The 13,407-nt window shown below is 42.0% G+C and overlaps 1 protein-coding gene across 1 annotated transcript in view; it reads right to left on the bottom strand.

Annotated features, from left to right (window-relative positions):
- Positions 1 to 13,407, bottom strand: part of CD9 (CD9 molecule) — a 52,331-nt gene that overhangs the window by 15,112 nt on the left and 23,812 nt on the right. The window contains exon 2 of the mRNA XM_061582615.1: positions 3,398 to 3,497. Coding sequence (XP_061438599.1) covers positions 3,398 to 3,497 — 100 coding nt within the window. The remainder of the gene's footprint in view (positions 1 to 3,397; positions 3,498 to 13,407) is intronic.

Here is a 13,407-nt window from a genome sequence, read left to right as displayed (position 1 = left end):
AATAAAATCAAATCAGTTTATTTTGCGGTCATTGACCCGTCTTGTTATAAGCATAAAATACAAAGGGGAAGTAAAACGACAGTATTATCTTACATATATACATAAAATGAAAATATAGAAATGCTTATCCTAGAAGATCTTAAGGCAGATTCGTTGTGCTGCATAAGAGTCATCAAATAAACATTTGCGGTGTACGGGGCAAGTTTCACAAAAAACTTAGAATGAAATTTGAGACATGTCTCTTAGATCAAATAACACCGGCGTAATGTGATCACGGCAGCGGCTGTTGGTAAGTAAGCGCGCCGCTGCATTCTGTGTAAGTTGCAATTTCCGGGTCGTTTTCAAGGGTAACCCCACGTAGAGCGCATTACAGTAGTCCAATCGAGAGGTGACCAGGGCATGTATTACGAGTGGGAGCTGTTGAACAGGGAGGTAGGGTTGTAGCCTACGTACAAGGTGTAACTGATACCAAGCTGCCCGGCTCACGGCCGAAATCTGAGCCTCCATGGACAGCTTGGAATCAAGAATGACCCCAAGGCTACGGACCTGGTCCTGTAGGGGCAGCCTCATCCCGCCAAACACCAGGTCAACATCTCCCAACCTTCCCTTGTCTCTTGACAATTATTAGCATTTCTAAGTGGTGTACATAAAAATAAACCATACAGAAAATATAAAAATAATAGTTATCATAAAACCGAACACTACCTTAAAATGCCTACTGGGACAAGAAAATCTTGTCATGTGCCTGAAGTTCAGCAAGGAGTGTACCTGTCTAATCTTAGTTGGGAAGGGAGTTCCACAGTCTTGGGCCCACAACACTGAATGTACAGCTTCTAGTAGTTATGAGCTGTGCATACGAGCCATGGGAGACCACCAACAGAAACTCCTCCAAAGATCTCAGTGATTGGGCTGTGGTATAAGGAATCTTAAGAATCCTGGACCCAAGTTGTTAAGGGCCTTGTAAATTAATACAAGAACCTTGAACCTGTCCCAATAACACATGGCACCCAGTGCAAGTTTTTAAGCACCAGAGTAATAAGATCCTCCACGGCGCAGAGTGGTAAGCGGCGGTAACGCAGCCGAAGCTCTGCTCACGGCCGGAGTTCGTTTCCAACGAAAGGAGGAAGTCGAATCTCCAGTAAAAGGGGTCAAGGTCCACTCAGCCTTCCATCCATCCGTGGTCGGTAAAATGAGTACCCGGCATATGCTGGGGGGTAAAGAAAGGCCGGGGACGGAACTGGCAATCCCACCCCATATATATGGTCTACCTAGTAAACGTCGCAAGATGTCACCCTAAGAGTTGGGAATGACTCGCACTGTAAGTGCGGGGACACCTTTACCTTTAGTCTGTCACCATCAACAGTAAAGCTGCAGCATTTTGCACCAACTGAAGTTCTTGACCAGGCCCAAGGGTAGTCCCACAAAGAGCACATTGCAATATTCAAATTAAGTCTTGAGGTTACCAATGTATGAATCACTGTAGCCAGGCTATCCCTGCCCAAGGATGGCTATATTTGGCACACCAACTGCAGCTGGTAAAATGCACTACACTCATAGCTATCGAGGCTATCTGAGCATGAAGCAACAAAGATGGATCCAGGAGCACCTCTATGCTATTCACCTGCTCTTTTCAGAGGGACATTAACCTCATCCATAGCAGGCAAATGGCCTCTCCCAGACCAGCCTTTCCCAACCTTTGGGTCCCCAGATGTTCCTGGACTACAACTCCCATCAGCCCCAGCCAGCATGGCCAATGGTCAGGAATTACGGGAACTGTAGTCCAGGAACATCTGGGGACCCAAAGGTTGGGAAAGGCTGTCCCAGACACTAGAAATACCCACCCACAGTGCCTCCATCTTCCCAGGGTTCAAGGTCAGTTTACCAGCCCTCGTCCATTCCACAACTGCTTCCAAGCAACACTCAGCCTCTCCCGATTTAGATGTTAAAGAGAAACAGAGCTGTGTATCACCAACAGACCGATGACACTTTGCCCCCAAACTCCTAACAACTGTTCCCAATGGCTTCATATACAGCAGATGTTCAAGAGCATCAGCAACAGGATTGTGCCCTGTGGCACAACACAGCACAAGGTCTATGGGGCTGAGACAATTTCCCAGTGCTATTGTCCGGATGCAAGTGAAATATCCAAACCATACAGCAAATATATAAGCTTATTATGAATTTAGATAAGGCACCTAATACCTATCAAACTAAATGGGCAAGAGACCCAGGGTACGATTCCCCCTGTATGTATGGAAGTAGCTTTGGGGGAACATTCCAACCCAAACAATTAGAACTGTACTAAAATAAAACTTTTATAAACTTAGCATTTAGGTGGTATCTTACCCCTGTAAGACTAAATCAAATCTATCTGATAAGCAATAAAGTCTGCTGGAGATGTAGTGACACACACACACAGATTGTTCATACGTTATGGTCCTGTCGGAGAATAAAATCTTTCTGGATAGAAGTTCTTGCAGAGATAGAAAACATGACAGTGTGACATAGTAGTTAAGAGTGTTGGCCTACGACCTGGGAGACCAGGGTTCGAATCCCCACACGGCCATGAAGCTCCCTGGGTGACCTTGGGCCAGTCACTGCCTCTCAGAGGAAGGCAATGGGAAACCCCCTCTGAATACCGCTTGCCATGAAAACCCTATTCAGAGGGTCACCGTAAGTCGGAATCAACTTGAAGGCAGTACATTTCCATTTTATATTATCCAGATGAATCACTTAACTGTATGGCTGATATTTATAAAGAAGGCTATACTAAAGTACAACAGAGGTATGATCACTTACCTGTTAACAATGCCCTGACAATCTCACTACACTAACTGATGAGCTCCTCCGACTTTAGAAAGGTGGATTGCAAAATTATGGGAACATGTTTTGATGCTAAAGTTGACTAATGTTGTTACGGCAAGATAGGGGTGCCAAAAAGATAATTACTTCATAGAAAAGTGGGCATCCTTTTTAATGTACTGGGCTAATGAAGTGTAGGAACAGGTGGAACTGTACACATTATTGAGTATTTTGTGACAATGAACTTTCAGCTAATCAGGATTATGGTTGTGGTTTTGTGACAGAACAATTATTTATTGGTTATCCATTTAGTATATGGTACTACATTTTATTTTTTTAATCCTCAAGGGTTAATATGGTATCAAGCTGTTTAATGAATTAGGTGACATATCTGAATGTATTTTTTTATATGTTTGGATTATATTAGATTGTCTGTTTTGATGATCTTTCATTTTTCCTCTTCTGTATTTTTTGTTATTTTTGTATTATATAATGATTTATATAAAAAAGGAAATGTTTTTAAAAGCAGAAAAAACATCGAGGCTTCAGAATTACTCTACTGCTCATACAAATGAGCAATTATTTCATAACATACCTGTGTAGAATGTTGAAGTATTCTCCTGATCAAAAATGTCTTTTGTCTGTGAATCAAATCGAAGCCATAGTCCAATTGCGAGGACTGCTGTTCCTGCAAGCTATGGAGAGAGGGGGGAAACCGAGACACTTTATGCATTTTGTATTTTACTGTTTTAGATACATCTCAAATCAATTCTGTTCAACCCTCAGTGCTCAGATATTACTGACTTTTTAAATATTCATCTGCGTTAAACTCTTCAGTTTACAAACTTGTGGTCCTTTGGAAGCTGGTATGATGAGAAGAGGTTCCTAGAAAGACAACTTGCCCTGTCATGCATAACCTCAGGGAATGCTGGGAGCATTTTAGGGTCAATCAAGAGATTCCAAAAGGCTTGAGAAGCAGGCTGGGAGAACCAAGCATGCATGCTAAAACGCACCCTAGAATTACTACACACAATCTAGAATTTTCAGTAGTTTTCCAGGGATTCCGTATGTCAACATGAATGAGGTTTTTTGAAGGCAAGCAATTTGAAAACTCAAGCATTATAGCCACCAGTTAATAGAGCCATGCACCCAAAGGTAAAAAAGCAAGGAGTGAAGATTTTTTGTTAAAATGATTGAAACTAAAGTGCCACATTATACTGATCCTCAGCATACTAATACTTTTATTTATTTGCTGTTTATTTATTAATTTTATATCCTGCCCTTCCTCCCAAAGCCAGTAAATATATAGTTTGTATAGAAATAAGTTTGTAAAAATACTAAATAGAATTTTATTGAGATAAAAGACAAGAATCCCCTTTTCTGGATCAGGACAAGAGGCCCATTTACTACCTCTGTTTACAATAGTTGCCAACCAAATGCCCCTGGAATCTCTCAAGCAGGCCATGCCCATTTATTGAAGGGCTCAGTACATGTTAATTATGGCAGAACAGATATTACACGTAGGAATTCTTCAAATATTGGATGGCAACATTCCAAGATGGTCCTTAAAAAAAAAAAAAAAGGAGGAGAGGGGGAGAAGGATGAGGAAGCAGAAGAAAACGTCTTTCGAGTGAGCTGCACACACTTTTTCCCCCAACTTCCCCACTCCACATGTATTTATTCATTCACATGTATTTATTCATTCATTCATTTATACCCCACCTTTCTTTTCATCATAGAAACCCAAGGTGGCTTACATATGGTTCCCATGCAGTCTCCCATCCAGGCACTGACCAGACCTGACCCTGCTTAGCAGGGAGCTGCCCTTATGTGCCTTCAGACCATAGCCTGGTCTTCAATTCAGCCTGGTCTTCAATTCACTGTCATCCAGTCCCAAACTCTGAAAAGCCAGATTTCTTAAGAGCATAAGTGTTCCTAATTCACTGCAGTGGCGTCACAAGGGTTGGTGTCACCCGGTGCGGTAACTCATGGTGTCACCCCCATGGACCTCCTCCCGGACCAGACCATACAGAATCCTTAGTAATGTTTTTTGTACTAATGTTACTCGTAAATCATAATTCCCGTATATCACTCAATGTAATAGCAATAGTAGTGACGTAAACAACTAGCAAAATTAAAATTACACCTTTAAATTACAATATCATACGCACAGTCTAAATGTATTTACATTTATACATAGTTTCATGTGGTTAAAGTGAAAATTCACCACTGAGATTAGGGAGCAGAAGGAATATGGCAAGCAGGGCCGCCCCTAGACTGGTTGTAAGTAAGGAGGCAGGCAGGCCAGACTGGCAGATGGGGGTTAGCTGAGGGCAGACTTAGCTTGTTGGGGTGGTGCCCTACTTGCCCTAATTAATGAATCAGCCTTCAGTGGAACTTCAGTGTCGTCCCCTCAGTTATTTTGGGAGTTAATGGCATTCCATATGAGAATCATGGTTCCACACACACACCCTGCAGTAGTGCAGATTTAGGAACTTTTACTGTTGTGTAATTTTTATAGAGGTGAAAGAGCCAGGCTTATTTTGTCCCTTAATTGCTCCCTTCCTAGGAAGACTTTAGAAAGGTTTAGAGCTTTCGTGGACACTGATAACACAACCTGAACCTCATGTAACCGGTAGGGCTGGGAAGGACTCTGGTCTGAAACCATGAAGAGCCACTGCCAGTCAGTGTAGACAATCCTGAGCTAGGTGGACCAGATGACATAAGGCAGCCTTCTATGGGTGGTATTCCACTCAGTCCTACTCAGAGGAGGCCCACTGAAATTAATGGACCTAAGTTACAGTGCAATCCAATATATGTCTACTCAGAAGTAAGCTCCATTAGGTTCAATGGGACTTACTCCTATGTAAGTGTGGATAAGAGAAAAATCAACTCATTTGAAATGTGGTGCTGGAGAAGAGCTTTGCGCATACCATGGACTGCAAAAAAGACAAATAATTGGGTGTTAGAACAAATTAAACCAGAACTGTCACTAGAAGCTAAAATGATGAAACTGAGGTGATCATACTTTGGACACATAATGAGAAGACATGATTCACTAGAAAAGACAATAATGCTGGGAAAAACAGAAGGGAGTAGAAAAAGAGGAAGGCCAAACAAGAGATGGACTGATTCCATCAAGGAAGCCACAGACCTGAAGTTACAAGATCTGAACAGGGTGGTTCATGACAGATGCTCTTGGAGGTCCCTGATTCATAGGGTCGCCATAAGTCGTAATTGACTTGAAGGCGCATAACAACAACAACAAGTGTGTACTGGATTGGAGCCTTAGTCATGTTCATTAACTTCAATGGGTCTGCACTGAGTAAAGACTAGCACTGAATACCACCCAATACAATTAAAAACAAAATAAAACATTTAAAACTATTGAAACAACTAAAAGCATGTTTAGAATCTTGTTTGGAAGAAGGATTTGGCTAAAATGGGGGGGGGGAAGGGCTTTGAGATTCCATTATAGCACTCCCCCTCCAAAATTTCCAGCACTGCTCCCACGTAAGTGTACCTAGGTTTGCAGCCTGAGCAGTAGACCCATTGAAAATATGGGGCATGACTTGATCCATTCAGTTCAATGACCCTACTTTGAGTAGAAGTGAATTGGCTAAATAAAACACAACCCAGTGCTTTATTGCTGATGCACTTGCCGCCCTGGGCTCTTTTCAAACCATTTATTTCAATGCCTCTACTCTAAGTAGGGCTGCTACGCACCCCTCCACTAAGAGTAAGTCCCCGCGGAGCTCAACGGGGCTCCCCACCAGGGAAAGTGAGACTAGGCAAGCAGTAGCCTTGGGGAATCATGACTTATCCGAGCTGGCCGGCTGCTTGCTCGGGCTGTCCCTAACCAGTAGCGCCCAAGACCAGCACATCTCACACTTCCCGTCACCCCCCCACCTCCTTCCTTCCAGCGGGGCCAAGCAGGGCCACCCGGCTGGCAATTGCGCCAGGGAAGGAGAGAACTGCGTCACTCCCGCCTTTCTACCGCCCGGCCCCGCATGGGTGGCTGAATGCTGGCTGGCCCGCCAAGAGGCCGGCGTCCAGCCAACCAGCCCTCAGCAGCAGCAGCAGCAGCCGCACACAGCCTAAAGCCAGGAGGGATTTTCTGGGTTGCTTTGCGGCATGCCCGGCCTCAGGCTGCTGGAACTGCGGAGAAGGAGAGAGATCGCACCATTCTGCCAGCCTGTGAGGCAGCAGGGCGGGTGCTGAGTGAAGAGGGCAGTCGCCACGCTCGCTCCTCTCTCTCTCTCTCTCTCCTCCTTGGCCGCGCCTGCTGCTTCCCGGTGGCGGTGCCTAGGGCGGGGGACTGCTTGTGGTGTCACTCCCATCTCGTGGTGTCACTCCTGTCTCGTGGTGACACCCGGTGCGGTCCGCACCCGCCGCACCGCCGTAGTGACGCCCCTGATTCACTGCAAAGTTGTGCAATTTGTATTGCATGATAAAGTATTAGACATGAGCCAGCCATTGATCACATGCTTAAATTCTCCTATTAAAGCAAGAGAGGCATAACCCTCTCTGTTTAGCATATCAGAATCTGCAAGTGTGTTGGTGGCCAGCTTTTATCTAAGGTTAGAGGCCCCAGACTCAGGCCTCTTAGGATTCAAGCTTTACAGAAACAGACAAGTAGATTATGGTCATAGCTGAATTGTTCAGAACCAAGATTTATTGCATTACATTCTTATGGTTTAATGTACGTTATAGTTTCAGATCAACTCTCTATTTTACCTGCTAGTGAGCATTCCCTCAGTTCTAGTTACATCTTTCTTCTATGCAGCACATACCAGATAGAGTGAGGCATTATCTCATAAGCATTTCTTTCAAAGTATATACTTCTTGGTGGAAAAGGGCATTCATCATAGCACACTGACAATCCATCCAAGTGGGCCCAACTCATATGTGCTGCTGACATTTTTATTGTGTGTGTTCCTGTGACACATCTACTGAGGTTTCATCTCTGAAAAACTACTCAGAAGTGCCTTTCTGTAGCAGCCAATTTTGCTGAACCATGAGGGCCCATTTTCTGAGCCCTTCCAATTATGCCAAGCTATGGGAAAGTGATATGCTTTTATACCAGCTGTCTGAAAGTTCCTTTATCTTGTAACGATAGTAGAATAAGACATTGTCTAGGCTTGCTGTGGGAAGTTTCCAGCTAATGGATGAACTGGATCAGTAGCTGAGTTATGACCCAATTCAGACACTCAAATTGTCCAGTCATGGAGAAATAAAATAAGGGGCTAATGCAACCATTTCTATATGTGCTGTTTCCCAACTTCAATTTAGTCAAATGAGGTGGTACATTTTTCAAAAAAACCCACATCTAAGATCCCATTGGAAGCAAAGCTTGTCCATGTGGTTACATTACGTCATATTCTAACCTCTCAACACATTAAGTACACATGAAAAACTTTAATGAAGATACATGCTTGATCTCCCACTTTAGTTGCAACTAGATTGTTTCAAGTCAAAGTGTTCAAGTGGCCTTACTTCAGACAATGAATTACCATGGATTTTAGATCTTCCCCTTTATCCTTAAACAGGTCAAGCTGGTGTTTGAACCAGGGATGGAAAGTTCTGTCCATTTCGGTTCTCTCAGTTTCTCATTTTTCCAATCTTAAATTCAGTTCTCCACATTTCTGCAGCAATTTGCAAGTGTTTTTTTTAAAATCCTCATGAAAATTCTCTAGTATTTTAGTGCATACTTCTCCTAATAAACACATTTTTGTAGGCAGTTTTTATTATTGTAAACATTTTACAAGCAATTCCTCATCACATGATGCATTTTTGTATGTTATTTTCACTCATATTATTATAATAAATAATGTTATTTTCATTTTTATGTACACTTTCCCCTAACACATGCATTTTTGTAAATATTGTTGGATTGGTGAACTGCAGTGCAAATTCCAAATAAGTGTGAATTTTCAAGGATGACTGTATTTCGGTTCTCATATTGTTTCAGAAAGTACGAATTTGATAAATTTGGCTTCAAATGTGAACTGAATCAAATTTCTCACCCATACCTGGTTTAAACTTTATATGGAGCATTATGAAATGAATTCGCCTCCCTCACTTCTTTGCACTCTTATCAATCTTCAAGTCAAATATTGCATAGCAGTTCCATTTTGATATCATTTCTACCTCTCTTGAAAACCAGTCAAGATGTGGCCTGAACTTGAAGCAGAGTTATATGATGCACATCAAGGGTCATCAGTCACATAACGGCTGCTGTGGGGTGTGGTATAACAAAATGGCTGCCATACCAGAAAAAAAGCAGAAAAAGAGACAATGCTTCACTGTAGTGGGGGGGGGAGTACCATCCACCTTGAAAGAGGAGAAGGTTGCATCCCCTCCTTAAGAAGACCTCCATGAACCCAGAAGCATTAAATGACGATTGTTCCAGTGGCAAAAATCCCCTTTTAGGGCAAGGTTCTCATGAGGGTGTTGGCAGTCCAGCACCAGGCATGCTTGGAGAAAACGGATTATTTGGATCCATTCCAGTCTGGGTCTAGGCTCCGTTATGTCATTGAAATAGCCTCAGTTGCCCTGGGTAATGACTTTGTCAGGAGAGAGATGGGGGAGTGCATTCCTGCTTGTTCTTCCTGATCTCTTGGCAGCTTTTGATGCTGTTCACCATGGTAACCCTGTGGAGCATCTCAGGGAGGTAGGGGTTAGGGGCACTGTACTTCAGTGGTTCTACTACGTCCAGGACTGTTTCCAGAAAGTAATTATCAAAAGGAGCTGGGGTGAGCAGTGAGGTGGTCAAGTTTGCCAATGATACCAAATTGTTCAGGGTGGATAAAACAAAAAGGGATTGCATGGAGCTCCAAAAAGATATCTCCAAACAAGGTGAATGGGCAGTAAAATGGCATATGCAATTCAGTGTAAGAAAGTGTAAACTGATGCTCATTGGGGCAAAAATTCTCAATTTTACATATACACTCATGGAGACTGAACTGGTGTGACTGCTCAGGAATGAGAACCCTGCGAGAAGTTGCAACATTTGGGGCTTTTCAGTTTGGAGAAAATGTGAGTAAGAAGGGACCTGTATGAAATTATGCATGATGTGGAGAAAGTAGACGCAGGGACGTTTTCCTTCCTCTTTGATAATAGAAGAACTTGGGGCCATCCAATGAAGCTGAATGTTGGAAGAGTCAAGACAGTCAAGACAGACACTCTTTTCACCTCCACAGGTTGTAGTGATGGCCAGTAACTTTAAAGGAGGATTGGACAGATTTATGGAGGAGATGGCTATGAATGGCTACTAGCCATGATGGCTATGTACTATCTCCAGCATTGGAGGCAGTATGCTTCTGAATACTAACTGATGGGAATCACAAGTCGGGATAGTGCTGTTGCAGGTCCTGCTTGCAGTCTTCTCATAGGCATCTGGTTGAGCATTGTGAGAACACAATGATGGGTCTTGGCCTAGTTCAGCAGGGCTCTTCTTATGTTCTTAAACCTTTCAGCAAGTAACCAGATGCTTCAAGACTTGCCTGGTGAACCTGTTTATAACACCAGAAAATGCCCAGGTTCCACAGCTCATTCCCAAAGAACTCTGATAGGTTAGCAAGACGGGACTTAACCTTGAAGAAGTCATGCTGGTTCTCTTACAGCAAGACTTGTTCTTCTAGATGCTTGTAATTCTGTCTTTAACAATGCTTTCTACTATTTTTATTGGAACAGGTGTTGAGCTAACTAGTCTGTAATTTCAACTACTGCTACATTGGCCACTTTCCTGTCTTCACGTTCAGAGGCTGTTCTAGGGAAAGTAACATATTTTTTTGTTACAAGGTCAGTATTGCCACATTTGAGTTCTTTAAGAATTCTAAAATGGATGCCATCCGTACATGGTGATTTCTCCGTTTCTTCATGTCAATAAGGCCTAGTACTTCACTCCCTTCCTGCAAAAGTTCAGGTACAGGGATCTGCCCTATATTTTCTACTGTGAAGACTGACGTGAACAATTCATTCAACCTTTCTGCAATCTCCTCATCCTCTTTTGGCACACCTTTGACTCTCTTGTCATCCAAAACTTACAGAATATGAGGTTTAAAACAAAAATGGACAGAGACATGATGAATTATAATATCTCAGAAGATGCTTGCATATCCCTACTACACAAGAGGATCTACCCTTTCAGTTGCAAATAATTATAAGGAAAACTGTGCAAAGATAATATACCAACGCAACCTTGGAAGTCTGCTAAAGGGTGGGGGGAGGAATGACAAGTGCTGGCACTGCAACACAGACAAGGGCGATTTCTTCAATTTATGGCGGAAATATTGTAAAGCAAAGAGATAGTGGCAACTGTTGCACTCACTGAGATCTTGGAATATGAAGGCCCATTAGATCTCCTGTTGTGCCTAATGAATTATGTAAAAACCTACACAAACCAGATGATCAAAACCAAGCATTACATACATATTATTACAACGGCTAGGATTTTGTATGGAAAGTTATGAAAAAGTAAGTGGAAACCTAATAAACTAGATGTAGTGAGAAAAATATGGGAACATTTAAATATTAACAGTTATGTTAGAAAAAACTTTTTTTAGAGAAGCTATTGGTAAATGGTGGCTGGTACCTCAATGTGAAAAGAGAGAACTAAGAATCTTAGAGAAAGGTGTAGATTTTAAGTATTTATCGTTTGACTGTATTTATGAATTGAATGGTTAGGTATTCATTTGCCATAAAAGGTTTAAATGAAAAATTATAGTTAACAACCTTATCCACTTCATTATACATTTATATAATCCACTGTATTGGTACTTGATATGTTATTTCAATATATGCTAAATGTAATATTTAAATATTTTATTGCAGTATGCCTATAAAATAAAGTTTGAATTTAATTTTAGAATGTTTATTTTAAAATAAACAAACATACAACCTCTTTGTGCGGTGAACAAATATGTCTTCTTGCCATGAAGTAGTGACAGGTTCTTTTTTTAAAAGCACAATTTCTATTAGACATGCCTACACTGAATACTAACAAATATTCTTTGCTCCCCAGGAAACCATAATGCTGTACGGGATCGCTAACAGCATTCTCAGCATCCTCACACAAGTACTCTGGCAAGTGCAAAGGACTCCAGGGATGGGCAATTTGGCAACAAGCACAAGTGATGGTCACACCATTACTCACAGTCTTCTCTGCACATTATGGGAAGCACTTCACTGCCTGCAATTACTGTTCTCTGCAATAGCCTGACCTGCATTGGTTTTTAAAGTAGGGTCAATTAGTAAGCAGGACATAAGGACATAAGGAGAGCCTGCTGGATCAGGCCAATCCTATTCTTACAGTGTCCAACCAGATGCCTATGGGAAGTCCACAATCAGCCTGAGCGCAAGAACATTGTCTTTTCCTGTGGTTTCCAGAAAATGGTATTCAGAAACATACTGCCTCTGACTGTGGAGGGAGAGCATAGCCATTGTGGCTAGTAGCCATTTATAGCTTTATCCTCTGTGAATTTGTCTAATAATCTTTTAAAACCATCCAAGTTGGTGGCCATCACTGCCTCTGTGGGAGATAATTCCATTGCTGAACTATGTGTTCTGTTTGAAGTAGTACTTTTTTTTGTCTATCATGAATCTTACTACATTTCGTTTCATTGATGAGTTCTAGAGGTGCAAAGAGGGGGGGAAACTTTCTTTGTCCATTTTCTCCATACCACACATAATTGTATACACTTGTATCATGTCACTCTTACTCATCTTTTCCCTAAATTAAGAAGCCCCAAATGTTGCAACCTTTCCTCAAAGAGGAGTTGCTTATGTATTATGACATAAGCTTTTGGGAGCTAAACTCCATCAAATGCTTCACTCTTGGTAATCCATTAAAGTTATTATGGAATAATATATTTGCCAGCCTCTAAAGTGCTACTCGAGTATTATTTCATTTCTGCTGTAAGCCTTGGATAGTTGGCTACCCCTTTGTTTGAAAGTACATCATAGTAATGTGTTCAACACGGTACAAAGAGCCAGTGACAGAGAGGAGGATTTTTAGGAAAAGTCTCCAGATCCTCTGGTGTGCTTGTTTTTTTAAAGGTATAAAGACAAGACAGTTCTTGCCAATTGGCTTTCTGAGAAGGTAAATGTACATGCAGTGTTCTACCCAAGTAAAGTGCAATGTACCCTAAGGGTAAATATTAGCACCACCAACTCCTCCTTGCAAATCACAGTCTCCTCTCTCAGACTTGAACATAGAATCCTAGAATCATAGCAGAAGAGACATGATTAAGCAATGTAAGCCATAGAAAGAAATGGCATGAGCATACACAGAGGGCATCTGACTCAGCAATGAGGAATCTCTGTTTGTATTTGATATGGTGATTCCACAACAGGTGTACTTTTCATAAGCAGTACATCTTATAATCACCCAATAGAACAGCCTGCTGGATGAGGCCAAGGCCTAGCTCGTACAGTACCACCTTCTCACAGTAGCCAACCAACCAAACACACACAGAGCATTTTTTATCCAAAAGAAAAACAGGAATGCAAAACCTCCAGATATGTCTCAAAACTAGACACGTACACTCTACAGTATAACGCACAAGTGTTGAAAGTTGCACCACTCAGATGCCACCCACCATT

The sequence above is a fragment of the Rhineura floridana genome, chromosome 8, assembly GCF_030035675.1.
Source record: "Rhineura floridana isolate rRhiFlo1 chromosome 8, rRhiFlo1.hap2, whole genome shotgun sequence".
NCBI classification, from domain to species: domain Eukaryota; kingdom Metazoa; phylum Chordata; class Lepidosauria; order Squamata; family Rhineuridae; genus Rhineura; species Rhineura floridana.
The sequence above is the reverse complement of the archived record's forward strand: the minus strand, read 5'-3'. Positions and strand labels throughout refer to the sequence as shown.